General features: G+C 53.7%; 1 protein-coding gene across 4 annotated transcripts; it reads right to left on the minus strand.

The window, feature by feature from the left end:
• Positions 1 to 248: 248 nt before the first annotated feature.
• On the minus strand, positions 249 to 17158 carry ARHGEF40 (Rho guanine nucleotide exchange factor 40). 4 transcript variants are annotated; one of them, XM_090270315.1, is made up of 23 exons: positions 17018 to 17157; positions 14238 to 14435; positions 12415 to 13678; positions 12099 to 12266; positions 11842 to 11962; positions 11194 to 11290; positions 11004 to 11084; positions 10773 to 10889; positions 9770 to 9865; positions 9574 to 9689; positions 9070 to 9196; positions 7155 to 7277; positions 6909 to 7052; positions 5803 to 6413; positions 5437 to 5671; positions 5031 to 5117; positions 4262 to 4477; positions 3411 to 3581; positions 2451 to 2628; positions 1702 to 1806; positions 1340 to 1483; positions 705 to 835; positions 249 to 310 (listed from the first exon to the last, which is right to left on the minus strand). In XM_090270315.1, exons 1-23 carry the CDS (start codon positions 17018 to 17020, stop codon positions 254 to 256), a joined length of 4590 nt encoding a protein of 1529 aa, XP_090126441.1. In that variant the 5' UTR covers positions 17021 to 17157; the 3' UTR covers positions 249 to 253. The 4 variants fall into 4 exon arrangements, with proteins under 4 accessions (XP_090126441.1, XP_090126442.1, XP_090126443.1 ...); XM_090270316.1 differs by having other exon boundaries at positions 249 to 295; positions 17018 to 17156; XM_090270317.1 differs by lacking the exon at positions 1340 to 1483 and having other exon boundaries at positions 17018 to 17158.
• Positions 17159 to 19589: the final 2431 nt, after the last annotated feature.

The following is a 19589-nucleotide window of genomic DNA, read 5'->3' on the forward strand; positions in this document are numbered from 1 at the left end:
AAGGAAGTCAAAGCTCTTCCAGTCCTTCACTATGTCCCTCTGCCATCCCAGCCCAAAATATGCTGAGAGGAGGGGCTGTAGCCAAGTTCTGGATTTTCTCTAGAAGCTAGGAGAGAAGAAGAAGATGGGTTGAGAGAGGGAAGAGGCCAACTCCTAAGCAGCTGGGGCTGGGGGCCGGGGGGAGTAAGGACAGTACATGCACAAGGGAAGGAGTGTTGGGTGTAGTAGAAAAGGAGGTGCCGACTCACCCAGGTCACAGAGGCGTAGTGGGGTCACCCAAGGCTCGGGCATGACTCTTAGGGGAGAGAAACTGTGGTGAATTAAAAGGATAAGAAATGATCTCTTCCCTGTATCCCATCCCCTTTTCTCTCAAACCTATCAGTTCACCTTTTTCCTCTTTAGATTCTAAATTTTCTGACTTAATCTAAGTCCAAACCAGGTTGTGAGCATTCTCCCTTTTCCATCTACTCTTGTACTATGCTCTTTATTATAAAGATTCCTTTTCACTTTTGACCTTAATGCCTCTCAGCCAGGGGTGGGGGAGAGGAGAAAGTCAGACTGGACAATACATCCAGCCTGTAGCTTTGCTGGCAGCACAGGCTGACTGGTTCCCTCTGCCCTCCCATAGTTTGAGAGATCAGAAGAGCCTACCCAGAAAGTGGCTGAAGAGGTCACCCCTTCCCAGCCTTACTGCAAGGACTTACCTGCCGGGATAGCCCTAAGATCCCTCCAGTGGCCAAAGTGGGGTTGCTGCTCCCAGGGTGGGGGGGTTGCAGGCTGGGGCTGTTTCTTGGTCCTGGGGACACATCTCCAGAAGAGTCAAGTGTTTCTGGGGCTGGAGGGGAAGTAGAGTGAGAGCAGGGTATAGAACTCCTCTAAATTACCTTAAGCAACCAAGCTGCTCCATCAGGGAAGATAAAGCTCTATTGCAACAGGAAGCTGTGAGTCACCATAGCAATCCACTTGCAAGAGAACCCCCCTACCAAGAGGCAGGAACTTGTCAGCGGCATCATTAGAGCAACCAGCGAAGAAGCGATAGGAAACTATAAGGATTGCCGTGGTGAACCAGGAAGGTATGACAGGAAGCTGAGGCAGTTTCCATAGAAACCCAAGGAGAGCTAGAGAGAGGTACAGAAGAAGTGCTTCTTAGCAACAGGCTGCTGTAGCATTACCCTAGCAACCTGATGGAAGGCTCTTTTAGCAATGGGGAAGCTGTAAATAGTTGTCATGGCAACTGGGCTTCCTGGCTAGAAAAAGGAATTGCTCAGCAACAAGCAGCCTGAACATCACAATGATGACCCAGCTGTTGGGGGGAGCCACCCCTTGAGAGGTGCCTCACCCAGGGATATTTGCTTGACGTCCAGATCCCAGGCCTCCTCCTCGACGCGGGCAGGCAGGGAGCAGGCTCCCGGTGAGAGGCCCGGAAGGGAGGGGCCGGCATGCTCAAAGGATGACACGGCCACGGAGGCCCGAGTGCGGGCGGCTGCAGAGAGTCGGGGTGGGGATGGGTGCTGGTGTGGGAAAGCCCTCCTAGCTCCCTGAAAAGACCCTAAGTTTCATAGAGGGCTTCCCGGTCAGTCCCATAATTTCTGGGAAGACGTCCACTCACTGCCCTTCCTCACTTTCTACCATGCCTCCCCACTGTGTCCTCACTGTGAAGGCCTTGACTTCCGGACCAGTCCCCAGTTCTGTGTCCCTCACCTCTTCCAGTGAGCAGGGCACTTAGCGTCCGCTCCCCAAGGGCCTTGATGTCCAGGAAAGGTTTATTCCCAATGCCCATGGAGACCATCTGCTGCACTCGGAGCTCTAGGGAACAGAGACCCTGTTACCAACCTCCTTTTGCCCTTTCTCTGCTCCAGCCCTAGCATTGTTTTGGCTGACTTGCTTTTGCTTCTCTCAACTCTTATTTCTCCCTCTCATGCCTCTGGCATCTATTGTTACTCTTCCCAGTGACATGGATGGAGAATAGTGGTCCTCAACCTCCTCCTCAAGCATCTGTCTGTTTTCTCCTGTATGCTGCATCCTGCCCATTTACCACTCCAGCTGCCCAACTCTTCTTCTAATACTCCTCCCTTTATCTTAGGTGTTAAGAGCAAAGCACAATAATAATTTTAAAAGAAGCAAAAACCCCAAAACCCAAACAAAAAATGAGTTCAGGTCACATAGCAAGTATGTTCTAAAACCCAGATCCAGCGAATACTTTCTCACTCTCTTTTGCTAAGCCATTTGCTTTTCCTTCCCTGAAATTTGCTAGATTCCTCTTTCCTTTTGATATATCTCAAGCTAATTTGTATCTCAGCAGTCTCTCTCAAATCATACCTTGAATCTTCTCATAAGTCACTTCTCTTTCTCCATCCTACATCCTGTTTCCCCAAGTGTTCTCCACACTTTCCAGCTAACCTACTGTAACCTTGACCCAAAGCACACCCTCCCCCAGCTCTGCCTGTTACCCTTGTTATGGGCCGCCTGTCTCCAAAGCAGTTGGGCAATAGAACTTGTCCACTTGAGTTTGATCTCTGGTGAAGCTGCCTGTAGAGTGTATGCCTCCCGGGCCCGCCGCCGCCGAAACCACAACTCAAAGCAGAGCCCGCTGTCCCCGATGTTTTCTGTTAGCCCCATGTCAGCAGTCTGAGAAAGAGCAAAGAAGAGTGGGTAAGGATGGAGTTCTGGCGAGATGGTACCACATGGAAAAGCATTACACTTAAGCTGGCATCTGATAGATGTTCAGTAAATGTTTGCGCAACACCTACCATCAGCCAAGTGCTCTACATTTAGTTTCCATAGCAACCATAATTTATAGAAAGGGAATGCTCAGAGTCATGAAGCAACTTGCCCAAGGGTTTATCATAGCTTATTAGAGAAGGAAGGTTCAAACCACATCTATATTATTCCAAACCTATGCTTTTTTCTCTATATTGTACCCCCACCACTGCCCTGGAAGAGCTGGAAATTAGCATATGGGGATAAAGTCTGGAAACCCTTACAATCATGCCACATAACCATAGGTTGCTATTGATGTTTATCTGGATACCAAAGCTATTTCCCTAAAGCAAGGCCTCCCTCCTCTTGGCTTCTTGTATTCTCTCATGTTAAACTATATATATAGTGTCCTTTCTCCTCATCCCCCAGGGACCATGTGTGTTAAGGGAAGAGTCCTCCTCCTTTCTGGCTTGGAATGCCACATGAGTCTTCTGCATGAAAGATAAGGAAAACCTCAAGGAGGAGACTGACGATGGACTTCTATCACCCTGACACCCTGATGGTTGGTTAAAGGCCAAAATCTGTTCTAGATGATGCAGATTCTGAACCTGGATTGGGGTTGAATTTACAGAACATCTTGAGTTCTCAAGAAGAACATGACTTCCTGTCATCCCATTCCCTGCCACCCCTCCTTCCAGCAGGCATAGTACCTTGAAGGCCTGCTTGTAAACAAAGGTCTCTGAGCCCCCCTCAGAGCCCTTGAGCTTGCTGAGTAGGAGGAGATGCTCAAAGAGAAAGACATGGCGAAGGCACTTCTTTCGGCCACAGATGACAGTGAAGGGGTCCCGGTGCAGGAGCTGTCCCTGTTCCTTCAGATCTATCTGTAGAAAGGAAAGGGAAAGATTATTGGCCCTGGAGCCCTTTGTGTATATCTCATGGGGAGTAAAAATGGGATTTATGGGGCAAGGGCTTAATGACTAATTCTCAGACAGAGTCAGGAAGTCAGGGAAGCCCTTAGCCTAGAATCCACCTACTGGTCATTGTATCCTGGCCTAGCAGCACAGCCTGCTTCTGAAGATGGAAGGTACATTGCATAGTAGGGTTTATAGCTTCCCATGGAGAAGCCTTTGAATGTCGGGGACCAAAGCACCATTTTTCCCCAGGAAGAGAATCAGCAAAGAATTGATGGGGAGGTAGGTTTTCAACCTGTTCTGGAACCTCAGGGCTGGAAAGAGAGGTAGAGGAGAATAAGGTATGTGTGAGTGTTGAGATACAGGAAGTACAGAGCAGATAGGTAAGATAAGAATTAGGAAAGGGATAGGTAAGCACAGACAGATGTAGGATCTTGAGGTGTTGGGCAGAATATAGCTTCTTTATTTATAGATAAGGAAATAGAAGCCCAGGGAAGTTCAATGACTTGACTATGGTCATTCAGCTGTTTAAAAATTAGAGCTTGGGGCCCTCTGATCTTGAGTTTAGTTCTCTTATTACCAGCCCACACTGTTTCTGAGGCCACAGGGCTAGGCAGTTTGAGCTGGAGTGACTGGAGCGCTGGCTTTACCTCACAGCCACGCACTGCTTCCACGGCCAGCAGGTCTCTGCCCCGGGTCTCTTGTTCCCGAAGCAGCTGCACTGCAGCCCCAAGGGCCTGGCGCTCAGAACTCAGTTCAGGCCCAGCTTCCCTTAGGAGATCCTCCAAGAGCCGTCCATACCGAGCCAGATGCTCCAGGGGCTGCTGCAGGGCCCTGGGCAGGTGAGGTCCACACTCTGTGGAGCCCTAGGTTGGGAAGGTGACAGACAGGGATCAGGGAAGGGGCTGGAGCTGGTGGGGAATGAGCTCTGCGGTGCGTGGGGGCTTTTCCAGGCTTCTGGGGATAGATGAGCTCAGATTCACCCAAAGGTAAGGCGAGAACCTCTCCCCAGAAAAATAGCAGGTAGGTGGCTGCAAGAGATTCAGTCATCCTCTGTATCTTGACGGGGAATAGAGAAATACAAATAATCTCTTCTGTTCTCTGGCTTTTAACTTTTGAAGTCACCTTCACATATTTTGTTGTGAGGTCTTTTGATCCTCTGAGTACTCTGTGAGTTAGATTAGTGAATACTGCTCCCATTTACCAGTGTAGAAACAGAGGCTCAGAGGAACCAAGTCTTGCCCGGTAGTCCCTCAGGAGGACTAGATAAGAACCTAGGTTCTAGGAGATTATTGGTAGGTGATGTTCCTGGGTACATCCAGGAAAACTCCCCCCTCCCCGCCCCCGAGAGATTTTGAACTGGGGTTTTAGGTTCTTTGTGGCCCCACCCCTTCTTATGAGGGTTGGAGAAAAGGTTACCTTGGCGGGGGAGCCGAATGCAGCCAGAGCATTTTCCAATTTGTGTCGGTGCTTCACGTACTGAGCGTAAAGGCTGAACTGGTCCCCCTGTGCCAGTAGAGAAGAGGTAAGCCATCCCTGCAGACAAGCCCCTTCTTCCCCTTCTCCACACCCTCACTGAAGCCCAAAGGAGGGTCACCAGGGAACACTCAGTCTGCTAAGGGAATGATGGGCTCCCGTGGAAACGGTGAAGGCCAGGCAGCACTTGTGGACAGGGACACAGAGGGGCTCAGGGAATAGCACTAGGCCCCAAAGTCTTGGACCACACATTTTGGCAGGGATGGGGTTAGGGGACAGGTATTAAGAAGGAGAATCAAGAGGGTGGAGCTGAAACACGACCTGGAAGAAGTTTCATAGGATCACTCACATGGCGAAGGAAGCAGGCCCCGATTCGCAGGGGGTGGGTGGCGCAACCCTGAAGCTCCCGTAGAAAGTGTGTCCGATGGAAGCTGCGAAGCCTCTCCCGGACACTCAGGGCGGCGGCCCAGGTGCCCCGAAGTTCAGGGGTTAGCTCACACCCAGGAGGTGGCACTGTCTCACTCAACGTGGCCACATACTCCTGTTCACAGGCAATCAGCTCAGACACCAGACGCTGCTGGGCACTGCAGGTATAACAAAGAGTGGCAGGGGAGACTGGGGCATGGGAGGGAGTCCCCACCCCCAACAATGTCATATCCTGTTCCTGCTGGGCAATTGGGTGAGCATTTGGGCACCGATTGGGCTGGGCCCTCACCTGATGCTTCGCTTGCGCTCCATCCGGGGGGTACCTACTCCCCAGGGCCCATCTGGCCCCCCGGCCCGGCCCAGCAGCACGTGTTCCCGCGGTGAGCACGTCCTATCCACCACCTCGGTACTGGTGACCTCCAGGCCTCGGATCAGCACAGTCCTCAGTGGTCTGCCCTTTGCTTCTGGAGCCAGTTCAGGGCCCTCCTCCTCATAGTCCTCCCCACAGGGAGCCAGGGAGCAATGGGATGGGGCTGCCAGTGGCCCAGGGCTGCTAGGGAGCAGCAGGGAGCTGAGGCTGGGTGAGGGGCTGCGGGGGCCCCGCTGGGCCCCTCCACTGCTGGCACTGTCTGCCCGTCGTCGGCGGTGGCCTCGTGGACTGGCCTCCTCTCCCAGCTGTTGCTGAATCCTCCTCTCCAGCTCTTGGCAGCGGGCCCGGCAGCGGCCCCATTCTCGCAGGGCTGCTGGGTTACCCAGGTCCAGGGCCAGCGCCCGCATCTCCTGGAAGGTGCCGGCACTGGGCTCTGGTGCCCGTCGCAGGGCCAGGGCTGCCAGCACTGCCTCCCGTCCTGGCCCTGCTCCTGCCAGCTTGGCAGAGCCTTCATCCACCCATTCATGTGCCTGCAAGACCAAAGGGGTTGGGAATGGGGAGAGGAAGGAGTGAAGTCCTGTGCTGCTCCCACATGCTGCCTGATGACAGCTCTTGGCTTCTTTCACGAAGGCTTCCCAATGTTTGTCGCCCTCCCAGTCCTCTCAGAACATACCCCCTCCCTATTTTGGCATCACTGCCTGACCATGCCACTCTAGGCTGGTATGGAGACAGCAGCCTAGATGAAAGAATAGCCAACACTTACATAGAATTTACCACCGGCAGGCTCTGCACTAAGTGTTTTTATGTATGGCATATATAATCCTCACAGCAGCCCTGTGAGGTAGGTCCCTATGGAGGCAGACTCTGACTTGCTATCTCCTCTCAGGCCATTCAGCAAGTAGGTGGCAGAGCCAGTAGGTAAAGCCAAAGGGGATGGCCAGCTGAATCTCTGCTTTTAACAACTACCTGATCAGCCTCTCCAGGCAGAAGACAATGGGAATAGAAGGAGGAGGCTGTGTACACACCTGCTGGAAGAAGCGCTGTAGCCGCAGGGCCCGGTGGAGGCCACTCTCAACCTGCTCTAGCCGTTGTTCAAAGATATCCAGGACCTTCTGGGAGGCAGCATCCTCCTCCAAGGCCAGAGCCTCCTGTGCCTGAGCCAGGCGCTCCTAGAGAAGGGAGGCTGCGCTCAGACCTGGCCCGCATTCCCACTCAGCCTCCCCCTTTCTCCCTGAATGTCTCCGCTCACCTGCCCCTCTCCCACTTCTCACCTGAGCCTCAGCACTGAAAGCCCGGAATCGGAGCTCTGTCTCCTGCAGGGCAGACAGGCAGTCCCCAGGTGCAGCGAAGCTTGCCAGCTGTTCCTCCCCTGGACCTGAGAGCCACTGCAGCACCTGGGGCAGATGGGGTGGAAGAGTGGGGCTGTGAGGCAGGCAGAGGCTTTGCAGAGGGAAGGAAAAGGAAAACTGAGACCCAGTTCCAACCCTATCACCCCAATCAGCAGCACCTTGGGTGAACTGTTTCTTCTCAGCTATAAAGTGGGAATGCTAACAGTGGATGGTAGTAGTTTCCACAAGGCCCAGTGAGAAAATGAGTAAGAGATCTTTGTAAAGCACCAGATAAAAGGGAAGCTGGACAAGTGGGTTATGGTTCCAGGGTTCTGCCTTGATGAAATCAATAAAACCGGGGTGATCCTGAGGTGGGATGAGGGGATGAGGACTGAAATAAGGGCCAGGAGAAATTTCACATTTACCGAGCCCAGCGATGGGTGTGCAGGGATCAGACTTGGAGAGATGATGGCTCAGGAGGCGGGATTTGTGTGTGCGTGCACACGCGCGTGTGTGTCCTTGCATACACAGGCACGTGCATACAGCTCTAGTTGCCTTTTATGGGCTCTAAGGACTCAATGGTTATGGGATATTTGACTAAAAAAGGATGGTAATGTTTTCCTTGGAAGAAAAGCTGGAAGCTAGGTGAGACAGCCTGAGCATTAAGTCAGAATGTTCCCAATAACTAGGGCCAACACTGAATACTTCCACAACCCTTTACTTGATTCATTTTTTGTCCTAACACCCCTGTATAGCCAATTATCATCCCCATTCTACAGATGAGGACTTGGGAACTCAGAGACACTTTCAGACTGGTCTAATATCTCATGCCTACCAGAGCTAACAGTTTTTAAACAGTGGGAGAAAAGAGCTAATGAGCAAGCAAGCAAACATACATATACATATACAACCCCTTGGATACTGGGATGGAGGGGGCCAATATGCAGAAATCCCAGGAAACAGAGAGCCCTGCCACTACCCCCTACCCCTGCCCCTTGCCATTGGTCCTCAATGGACCCTTCCCCTGATGCCCACATGAAGGTATGTGAGGTGAATTCACTCACCACACTTGGGGCTATGGAGGAGCAATCAGATTTCAAAGCCCCCTCTAACCCACATAGCAGGTTGGGGAGCATATCTCTATGGGGTTCTTTAACCACAGGAGAGAAGAATCAAGATTCAGAGAAGCCAGGCTTATCACTGAATCTTCCCTACAAAGAGGCCTTGGTTCCCAAGGCATTTAGAGCTTCCATTGCCCTCTCCCTCCAAGGGGCCTTTCCAGCCTCAGGTTTGGAGGGTGACATTGTATAAGGAGTTGAAGGAGCCATGGCTGGTGTGGCTCAGTGGGTCGAGCACCAGCCTGCGACAGGCAGCCGATTGATGTTTCTCTTGCACATCCATATTTCTCTCCCTCTCTTTCCCTCTCTCTGAAGATGAACAAATTAAATCTTTAAAAAAGAGAGATAGAGAGTTGAGGGAACATGGATGGCAACATAAAACTGGTATCAATAGACATTTATTATTTTTAAGCTAAGGAGGCAGGCACTCTAGGATCAATCAGCTTTTCCCAGAACCCACTAGGATACCAACCATCTCACAATCTTTAAGGATCCTTGGTCAAACACAAACAGTGCAGAGGGGGAGATCTGGCTTCTCTTTTTTGCTGGTCCTGCGGTGCTCTCTCCCTCCTGCTGAATCTCACACTGACCATGACCAACCTCCAGGGGAGGTGAGGAGAGAGGGAAGGCCAGTCAGCCAAGTCAGGTTAGGAGAACACCATCAACTGTATTAGTGAAAAGGGGGTGCTGGAGGCCTGGCCCCCAGGCAGAATAAGAGGGGTCCAGGGGTCCTGGTTCACCTGCTGGAGTCGGTGCAGGCGTTGCCGCTGCTCCTGCTGTTGCACGTGCAGGTTGGAGAGGCGCACAAGCTGGTGAATGGCTTCGTCCACTTCCTGATACAGTGTAGCTGGGCCTGGGCCCTCCAGCCTAGGGAAGGAGTGGGGCAGAATGAACCACTGCCCTTGCTTATCAAGCCCCCCTATGCCCATTCCACCCTTTCATCCCGACAAGAGGTGGCAGAGCATCATGGGTCATTCTATGGACCTGGATTTGAATCCTGACTTTTTCATTTACTTACTAACCTTGGCCAAGACATTTAACACTTCTGATCCTCCAAATCCCCATTTGTAATCATAACTAGCATGTAGGGACCTTGTGAGGGTTATGAGATAAGTGGGAAAGCACAATATCTTGTCCAGATATGTGCTCAGTAAGAATGATCTGGCAGCTAAGGTTTCTCGGCAGCCCTCTGTTGTGGCTCCACCTGCTATGCCCACCTGCCCCAGCACACCCGTCCCTCATACTTGCTGCTGTGAGTGGAGCGCAGTCTCATCAGGATGGCTCCCCCATCCTTCTGTAGCTCCATCAGCCGGGGATCTGCCAGCACCTTCTGCAGGGGCTCAGGCATTCCTACCACCTCCTGGAAGCAGGAAGCAGTTGACAGTTGGGGTTCTACTGCAGTCCCCACCCCATGCTCTTTTGTCCCATCTCATGTCATACCTCTCCATCTGGCTCTGCCACTGCCTCCAGTTCTGAAATGGCTTGCCGCACAGAGTTCAGTACGCCACGGCACAGACGGCACAGCCTTGCCACTTCCTGAAACATGCACACAGGGATGGCATCCAGGGACGGTTTAGGATAAGGAGCCTCAGCTGTAGGGTAGATCTGGGGCAGCCCCAGATACTTTTATGGAGGCAATGCTGGCTTCTGTTCCTGACTTCGTTGCTTACTAATTAATTGTGTGACTTTGGGAAGGTCCAGAAACCTCTCTGAATCTCAGTTTCCTCAACTATAAAGTCCAGATAAGACATATGGGATTTTGTGAAGCTTAAAGAGATGCTGCTACAGAGTGGGCCTGGTACATTGTGCAGCTTAGTAAATATGAGTCTCCTTTCCTCTGTCTCCTTCACACTATACTGTAAAACCCTCTGCTCAGCCTATTTAGATCCAGGTCCTATGTACACAACTTAGAGACCATGGTATAGGCCTCTTTTAACACTCAGCTGAGATCATGTTTACACCTCTTTTCTTGACTACTCACAGCACTTAAGATTCAGAGAATCAGAGATTATATCACATCGATGTCCTTTGTGGGCGACAATCCTGATGCGGGGATGTTGGTGTAGGGAGGAGGTATAGAAAGGCACCACCTCAGGAAGTGGGGTCCTTATCCAATGTCACATGGACCCAGAACCAGACTTCCTGACTCAGCTCTTTCCAGAACCCCAGTGATGCTATCCTACACTGTCCTCTAGTTGTTTCTGATGTGTCTCCCACCAAAAATCATATCAAGAATTCATTTAACATACTCATTCCATTATACATGCACAATATTTTGCTCATGGTTTGTGAGCCATAAGTATATTTGTTGAATTGAATGGAAGGGAAACCACTTTTTTTCCCACCCCCTTGGTCAAGTCTCAGATCTGCCTTGTCTCCTAGAATGTTCTCAGCTGGGTCATTCTTGGCTCCCAGTGTTCTGGGTGGAGAAGGTGTAGCTTACCTGGTGTATCTCTACCCAGTGGCTTGGAGAGGGCTTCCTGTGACCTCCCATGTCCCCCTGAAGCTCCTCTGCCTTAGCCACTCTTTTCAGATCATTCTCTGACAGCAACTCAGCACCCTGTAGACATATGAAGGCAGGGAGTTTCTTGCCTGGGCATTGTCCCTGAGGGTCCAGCCAGCTTCTTCTCTCTCCACTACTGAGGGGCAATAAGTGGGAGTCAGAGGCTCAAACCTGAAATCCATGGAGCTCAGTTGGAGGGTCATTATGACTGAGAAGCAGCAGCCGCTGAATGAGGGGATGGTCTCCTGAGTCCTGAAAAAGGGAAGAAGAACTCTTAAGTTGTGGGTAACTGGGTGGCTTGGGATGGCCACTGTGGAAGAGTTAGGATCAGGAGAAGGATCTGTCTCAAGGGGTTGGTTACCTGAAGCTGACTCAGGACAGGAATGAGTGCTGGAGGCAGGGGAGGTGCCTTGCGAAGGTCCAGCAGGACGGACAGCCCCAGTATCTGTAAATCAGGCCTGTGGGGGCAGGAAGAGCCAAACAGGCAGAGTGAGTGCGCGCATGCACGCGTGCGCTTGTGCTTGCTGAGGAGATAGCAGCACAGGGTCGGCTTTAGTGTTATTAGGTCTCAGAATTTAGTTCCTGGTAATGTTTGGGAGCCAATGGGCAAAGGGCCAAAGTCTGGGTTGTGTATCCAAGAAGCAGTGTGACCTAGCAATCAGGAGTCTATATTCATGTGGCTATTGGGTCACAGAATCAGGGTCTAGAAAATGAACTCTATGCTCTGGAGGGTATATATTCAACATCAGCCCTGTAACATGGTCCCTAATAGGTTCTTGGTGCTTAATAAATAGTTGTTGAATAAGTGAATTAATGTCCTGATAATCTTCGTAGTGTCTTAGGATACTGAAAGTCAGTGGTGTTGATTTTAAGAATTGATGTAGGTACCCTGGAGGCTTGGGGTCAGTAAAGTCAGAAGTCAATGACTTGAAAATCTGACGGTTGAAGAAGTCGGTGTCCTAGATGTCAGGAGGTCAGTGTCCAGGGCGCCAGCAATGGCCTCCGTTACCTGAGCAGTGAGTGCAGGTAATGAAGAGCAGTGATCAGCATGTCTCGGGAGGGTGGGGGCTCCTCAGGAGGGCACGGTGGGGCAATGGTCAGCAGAGCTCGCCCACTCTGGTCAACCCCTCCTGAGGACACAAAATGGCCAGGTTGTCCTGACTGGGGGCAGGCCTTGGCTGCCTGCCATCCACCCTGCCTCTCTGCAGCCCACCCCAATTTCTTCTTTCTTTGACCCCTTTCCCTTCAACCATGATGCCCACTGACCAGTCAGCACAAGGAATCCAGATGCCATCAAGTCCCAAGCTATGTCAGGGTCATCAGAGATGGAGACTGGAGGAGCCTCTTCTGGGATCCTATTCCCTTTCACTTCCTGCATAGTTTCCAAGGGTGGTGCTGGGGGGTCGGAAGGCAGCCCTTCGAGACCTGTGGGTCCTACATAGACAGAGACAGAGCTATGGGCCTAAAGTGAGACCAGGTTTGGCTGTTCCACTTCCAGCCTCTCCTCTGCTCCTCCTCCAGCCTCCTTTCCGAGGCCTAACCAACACCGGTCCTTGCCCCACTGACCTCAGGATCATCTTACCTGTTGTGCACACCAGACTCGGGCCCTTCTGCTCTCTCTCTCTGGCCTTCTCTTCTATAGGCCCACAGGCTTCTGGGGGCCAAGGCTCTTTTTCATCTGCCTGTTTGAGCTCCTCTTTTGATTCAGACTCTGGTTTCTCCAAACCTTCATGCGCCTCCTTAACCAGGCTACCTCCTGGAAGCTCATGCTCATTTGGTGAGGGCAGACTGATGAGGGCTTCCCGTTGGCTGGTCTCTTCCTTGTCCCCAGAGCTCAGTGGGACAGGAACACTGTCCCCTCCTCGGCTAAGAGCTCCTCTGCCTGCAGCTCGCTTCTTTCTCCTGTTTCCTTTGCCTGTTCTCCGAGGGGTGCCAGGAGGTGCTTCAGCTCCCTGGCCTGTGCCTCCGCCAACCTCCCCGGGCCTCAGGGAGCAAGATTCAGAGGTTTCCCCCAGCACCTCTGCTGGGGCTTCAGATACCTCCTGGGCTGCTGCCTCAGGGAGAGCCTCAGCTCCCAGGGGAGACCCCAGGGAAGACCCCGGGGAAGCTCCACTGCTGCTCCCCTCACCGGGTGGGCGTGCCCCCTCCTGGTCCCCAGGCCCCAGGCCCTTCTGGTGCATCCATGCTCGGTGTCTCCGGTGCCGACCCTTCCCTCCAGCACCCTTTCGGGTGGGTACTGTCCGGGTCCTGGAGAGGCCTGAGGAGCCCTCAGCATCTATGGGGCTTCCCCTCATGGGGAGTGTCACCTCCAGCAGCTCCACGTACTCGCCCTCAGGTCCTTCAGCAGGGGCATTGTGTCCATCCCCAGGACTCCTGGTGCCCAGGGCTTCCTCAGGGAGTGGAGGGCTGGGTAGTCCTGGGGGTCCAGAGGGCAATTCTGGGGGCAGTGTGTTTGGCTGATGTCCTACCATGAGACCTTCTTTGTGCACAAATCGAGGGCAGATGAGCTCAGCCCAGGGTAGCCGCTGAATTCCAGAGGGCGCGGAGAGTAGGCAGGTACTGAGGCGACCTGTTGGCCGGTCCTTATTGATGCCTTGTAACCACTCAGGTGTGAACAGGTAGGCACAGGCCTCACTGGGCACTGGCAGCTCCTGCACACGCCCACCTCCTGGGGCCAGGCACTTAAGTACCAGGCGGGGTGCTTGGGCTGCTGAGGGCACCACTTGCAGGTAGAAGTCCCCTGGGCACAGCAGCTGCCAGGGCAGGGCTGCCAGCTGTACCACCACCTGCTCATGCAAGCAGAGGGGCCAGCCCTCATGGAAGAAGAGGAAACCGCTGTACTGGGCCTAGGAAGAGAGATGGGAGGCTGCTCAGGCCTCTGCTGATGAAACCAACAGGAGGGGGTCGTTAGAATGGGACCATCCTAGGCAGGAGTAGCCTTATGCCTGGTGGGCTATAACTCCAAGGGAGCAGGACAGGATATCTTGGGGTATTCATGTGGCAGAGGGAGGACTTGGAACTGTTCTGTTTTCTGGTAGTAGGAAGCTAGTTCCATGTGTGGGAATAAGAACTCAGTCATTACAAAGACATGGTCAGCAGATGCCATTGTCTTGGAGGAGTCAGAGACTCTTAGGAGGTCTTTGTTGAGCCATATCTTGGAGAGTTAGTATCTTGAAAAATTGATATGAGGGAAAAAATATCTGAAATTGGGCCTGGAGGTTCAGTTTCTTTCAACTTTTGGAGATGAGTGTTTGTGTGTGAGTATCTGAGGGGCAGTGCCTCTGGGGGGAATCAGTATCAGGTAGGCAGCATCTCTGGGTTGGGGGAAGTTAGCTAGTCTGATTAGTCCCTGGAGTTAGGCAGAGGACTTTAAGGGAGATAGAACAGGGGTGCATGGCCACTCACACAGGCTTCTTGCTGAACCTTGGCAAGCAGATGTTTGGCAGGCACCAGGAAGTCCAGTGTGTACTTCAGCGCATCCTCCCGATAAGTCCTTTCCACCACCTGGAACACCTGGCCCAACAGTGTGGGGGCTGTTGCCTCGAAGGGCGGGTAGAGGGCGGCTAGCGTGCTCTGCACACAGTCTTCCACTGGCTCGGGCTCCTGGGAGAGACAAAACCAGGCTGCAGATCCCTGGAGATCATCCAAGCATGGTTCCTCTGGAGTCAGGCTGGTATGGGGCTGGCTGTGTTGCCCTGGCGCCCTACTGTGTGCACGGAGAGGAGACTCAAGAAATGCTGGTGGAATGAGCCCAGGATGGGAGTGGGGCTGGGCCAGTCAAAGAGTGCACAGGCCTTGCAGTGCACTCCGTGAGAGAGCTCTGAGACCTTGGCTTTGGATAGCCAGGGGAAATTTGTTGTGAATATCTCTGCTAAGGGTCATCCCTAGTTCTTGTGAATCAGCGAGATTGCACAGGCCCTTCCTCGGGAGAGCAGAGACAGGCTCCTGGCCCAGCTGAGGACTGACTTATGGCTGAGAGCTCTGGAGGGTGGGGCACTCACACAGCAATCCTGCAACCCCCTCCTCACAGGGCCTACCATCCAGAGACCCCCCTCTTAAGAGATGGTACCATCACCCACGAATCAGATGCTAGAGATGATCCCTGGATGGGAAGTATGACCAGAGGGCTGGCTGTCTATCTTGTATCATTTTAGCATCTCTCTCCCCTCTCCCCTCTCCCAGAGTGGCTACAAAGTAGTCACCCATTCCTAGAGCATGTGGGATTGGGTTACAAAGAGCTGGGTGGGGACAGTTGAAAGAGGAAAATTCACAAAAGGAACATGTGGGGAAGGGAGGAGCAGGCCTTGATGGTATGTATTGGAGCTAAAATCTTCTGATTCCAGTAGGACCTCTTTGCCAATCTCCACCTGGAGCCACTACCTCAAAACTCAGCCCTACTTACTCCAAACTCACCTGCCTAAGTGAATCCATGGGTTCTCTTTCCCCATCACACACTTTAAACAACCATGCCTCAGGCTATTCTTTTGCAAACTTATTTCTCCTTCAAGATGGCTTTGAAGTTTCTTTTATCAGATTTATTTGCTGTAAATGGGCAAGGTGAAGCTCACTGCAGTTTTTCTAGTTCTTTACCACAGCCACCCACCCCCACCCCCGCCCGCCCCGCCCCCAACCCTGCCTTTGCCCTTAAGACAAAACTGCATAGTTGCCAGCCTGTCCGGACCATGAGAAGCTAAGGCAGCCACTCCAGGGAGGGCCATTGCGTACGTCACGCAGAGACCCGGCCCCAAGGTGTGTGGGCGAGCAGACAGACCCCCCAGTGTTCCGGGGACCCGGCCAGCGCTGTGAGCGTGGGTGGGGGGAGAGTGGAGACGGGCGGGGAGGGGGGTGGCTAGGCAGAGTGGGCTGTCTGCTCTGAGGCCAGGAACGGGGATCCAGAGCTGGAGCAGCGAGGCAGCTGCAACCCATTAGGGGCGGTGAGCTCATGGCTGAACGAGAGTCTCAGCCACAGGAAACGACACCAGCAGGAGGGGAGGAGGGGTCTGGGGTGGGAGGCGGCGGGCAGAAGCACAGAGACCAGGCCTCCAACCGGCCGGGACCAGAGACCAGAGAGACTGAGTCAGCTCTCCCTGGCCCAGTTCCTCTTTCGTCTCGCTCCAGCCTCCCTGCCAGGAGGTGCCCTTCCTTTAGCAGAGAAGCAGCCCCGGTAGTGCTCCTCCCCCTCCTCCACTCCCCTCAGGGAGCGACCCCAGGCAGGGCCTCTCCCCCTCCTCCACTCCCTGCAGGGAACGGCCCTTAGGCCGCGTGCCCCTACCCCAGTCCCGCAGTGGACGCTCCCAGGCGTGCCACTCCTGCAGTGAATTTTCAGAGAACACTTCTGGAGTGAAAGTTCGCAGTATAGTGTCCACTGCTGCTGGTACGGGCTTCCACTTAACTGCGCCCTGCAGCTTCCTGTGCCCTGAGTGGCTGCTGCCAGGGTCCCCTACCCCTACAGGAGCTCCCACCAGTGCTGCCTCCCCTCTGCAGCGGGAATGCCCTAAGACTGTGTCTGCTCCCTGCAGCGTGAGATCAGGGGCACTCTCCCGACTCCCCGCAATCTCCTGCCTGCTCTGGCAGCGTCACGCCTCCTGGCACGGGGAACCCCCTCCCCATTCCGTCCACTATCCTGAGGCAACCTCTCTTCTCCGCGGGAATTTCCCTCTTTGGCTCTGTCCCTGGCCCCAGCCCAGCCTAAGCTGCGGCCGGTCCCCCAGGGCCGGATGGGTGGGTCCGGCTCACCGGGCTGGGGACTGGGATGGAAAATGGTAGTTCCAGGCAGGTCAGTTCTCATGACCTGAGGCCGGGCCCCTTCCAGGGCCGCGGCAGCACCCAACCCGCAGGAGGGACCGGGAGCGGGAGGGAAAATCCTGCAAAGGAAGGCACAGGTCAGGACTGAGGAGGGCGAGGGGAGGTGTGTGGATGAGGCTGTAGAGACCAAAGAGAGAATGGGGGAAGGGGCGCGGGAGAGGAGTAAGAAAGAAAGGGTGAGGGCAATACCCGGTGGGGACCGAGCCAGACAGTGGGGCAGAGAGACAGATCAAAGAAAAGAAGGGAGGACGGGAGGGGTGAGAGTCCAAGAGCGCTCAATAGTCCAAAGCAGGCGTCAGAGGCACCAGGCTGGGGACGGGCGGTCCAAAGCGGACTGCGCGAAGGCAGAGGGGACCCCGGGATTGCGACGCTGGACTCACCATGGCTCTGCGCGGATTCGCGTCCGACACTCCAGCGGGCGGGCGGGCGGGGCCGGGCGCGCAGCCGCCTCCCTCCCTCCGATCGCGTCTCGCCGGGTCTGGCTAGGGGACAGCTCCGGCCGCGGTGGCGGCTCTGCTTGCTTGGGCTCCCAGGCCGCGGGGCCCCGCCAGGGAGGGCCGAGACGGCCGCCCGGCCCCGCCCCGCAGTGCCCGCCTCCTACTTCACGCCGGACCCCCTGCTGTGACCACCCCCTGCCGGGACTCCCTCTCCCCGGTGGAGCCTCTCCGCTACTCCTCCAGCTCTCCCAGCTGATCTGCCTGGCTTTCCCGCAACCTCTTCCTCCTCTGCCCCGCCCTCCAGTGGGTAGCTGCGACCCTCACCCTCGGAAGCTCGCCTAGCCGAAGATGCCCTAATTTTCCCGCCACCGCCTTGCTCGGTGCGGGATCTGTTTAGTCCCCGGTGGGGACACTCGAGAGGCTGGGGCGTCCGTGAATTCCCTAGGTTCCCCAGCCTAGGACGGGGATCTTCTGGCGGCCGGAAGCCTCCCGTCTCTAACTCGCTCGGGAACCTCTCCTCCCTTCGGTTGCCAGATTTGGGCAGATCCCGGGGCTCAGAAGAGACACCCCACCCCACCCCCCGCCCCGCAGGCCCCTACGCGTCTTGGGTAGAGCGAAGGGCAGGGAAACGAGAGGATTCCTTTCACCCTCCAAGGTCTTGCGGGCCCTCCTCTTTCCCCTCTCTCCTCCTCAGTCTTGGAACATTCGGGCTCTGACAATGGGCTCCTCTGTGTGGCCTGGGGAGGGCGGGAGCGTGGGGGGCAATTAGGGAGCTGTGCAGGCTTGGGGTGGGCGTCATGGCCGAAGCGGGGAAGGTCCCCGGGATCAGGATCCTCCTGTAAGGGTGTGCACTAACGGGAACATTTTCTAAGTTCCTTGGTCGCTGTCCTATCCCCTCTGCACCGCCGCCTATCTCTCCCATTTCTGCTGGCGGAGGGAAGGCACCAGAACCCCATAATTTAATACTGGATGCCAGACGCTTCCTTTTTATGGGGTGGCGAGAGTCTCCCAGAGCCATTGGGGCTCATGGCCGTGGAGGTGGCTATCTGACACAGTAGACAAAGTGGGGGTAGGCAAATTAAGAAAGTACTAGCCCTCGAGTCTGGATGGGAAATTAAGGCCCAGCGAGGGTCCCCCAGGAGGTTTCGGGGAGGGTTAGACATAGTAAGATGTCCCTCCTCTGAGCGGGCACCGGAAGCTCTGCAGGGGTAGGTGGGGTGGAGGTTAGCGGTGGGTGGGGTGGATGGTGCTTCCAAAGAGTGGCCAGTTGAGACAGAACACAAAGCCAAATACCCTGGCCGAGTAGCACAGTTGGTTAGAGCGTCCTCCTCCTTGCGTCAAGTTGCGAATTGGATCCCCGGTCTGGTCACATCCAAGTCAACCAATGAATGCATGAATGAATGGAGCAACAAATTCTTCTCTCTCTCTCTCTCTCTCATCAATCAATAAAAAAAATAAAAAATCCAAATATCTCTGAGAGAGGAACTTGAAGGCATGTCCCACTGCGGCTAAGGGGTGACGCTTGGAAAGCGTCCTCCTGACCAGTCTTTGGAACAGCGGGAGAGGAGAACGTCGCTTAGATGTAATGTCTATTCTCTCACCTCCTTAGAAAGTTAAACTCCCATTTCTCCACTCCACTGAATCTGTAAAAGAGGAGAGAGAAAATGTTCTTTCTTTCTTTTTTAAAGCAAGATTCCTCTGCTCCATAGCTTCAAAAAATTAATCTAGGGCAGCAAACCCTAGTGACCATTTTTCCAGCAGAGTTAGAGACACGGAGTTTGAATTCTTTTCTGTGAATGGGTTATGAGGCCCTGAGTCAGGAAGACTCTCCAGCTTCCTTAGGATTAGAGCCTGAGAACCGGGAGAGTGTGATTTTGCTACCCCCTGGTGTCCACTGGGTAAATGCTGCCCAATAGCTGGTTACGGAGGCCAACACAGAGGAAAATTTCTTAGGGAATATGCAGTTGACTCCGAACGCTGGTGCAGTCAAAAATCCACGTACAACTTTTGTCTCCCCCAAAACTTAAGTTGTTCCTCAGTATTGGAGGGGGATTGGTCCCAGGAACCCCATCAATACCCAAATCCATGGATGCTCAAGTCCTCCATGTAAAATGGCCGAACAATGCAGTTGGTCTTCTGTGGCCTTAGACTCCCAATCATGGATAGAAACAGTACAAGTATTTATGGAAAAATCCAAGTATAAGTGAATATGAGCAGATCAAACCTGTGTTTCTCAAGAGTCAACTGTATTATGAACCTTACTCAATTGTTTTAGATCCAGCTCACCCATTTCTAGTGTTAAGGCAGTCTGAACCTTCCCTTACTTGGTCTTAAATCCCTTATACTGAAGCAAAATTTTTGGGAAACAGTTGGTAGAGCCTAAGATTCCTGCAATTAGAAAGTGGAATGTAAATTAACCTGGTTGTGGGAATCCATGAACTCCTGGAAAAAAGGAGTGGACCATTTTTTCCCTTTCATGTGGAAAAAGAAAAAAAACGCCATTGAAAGTTTCTGA

The sequence above is a fragment of the Furipterus horrens genome, unplaced genomic scaffold, assembly GCF_987537825.1.
Source record: "Furipterus horrens unplaced genomic scaffold, mFurHor1.1.pri manual_scaffold_3, whole genome shotgun sequence".
NCBI lineage: Eukaryota > Metazoa > Chordata > Mammalia > Chiroptera > Furipteridae > Furipterus > Furipterus horrens.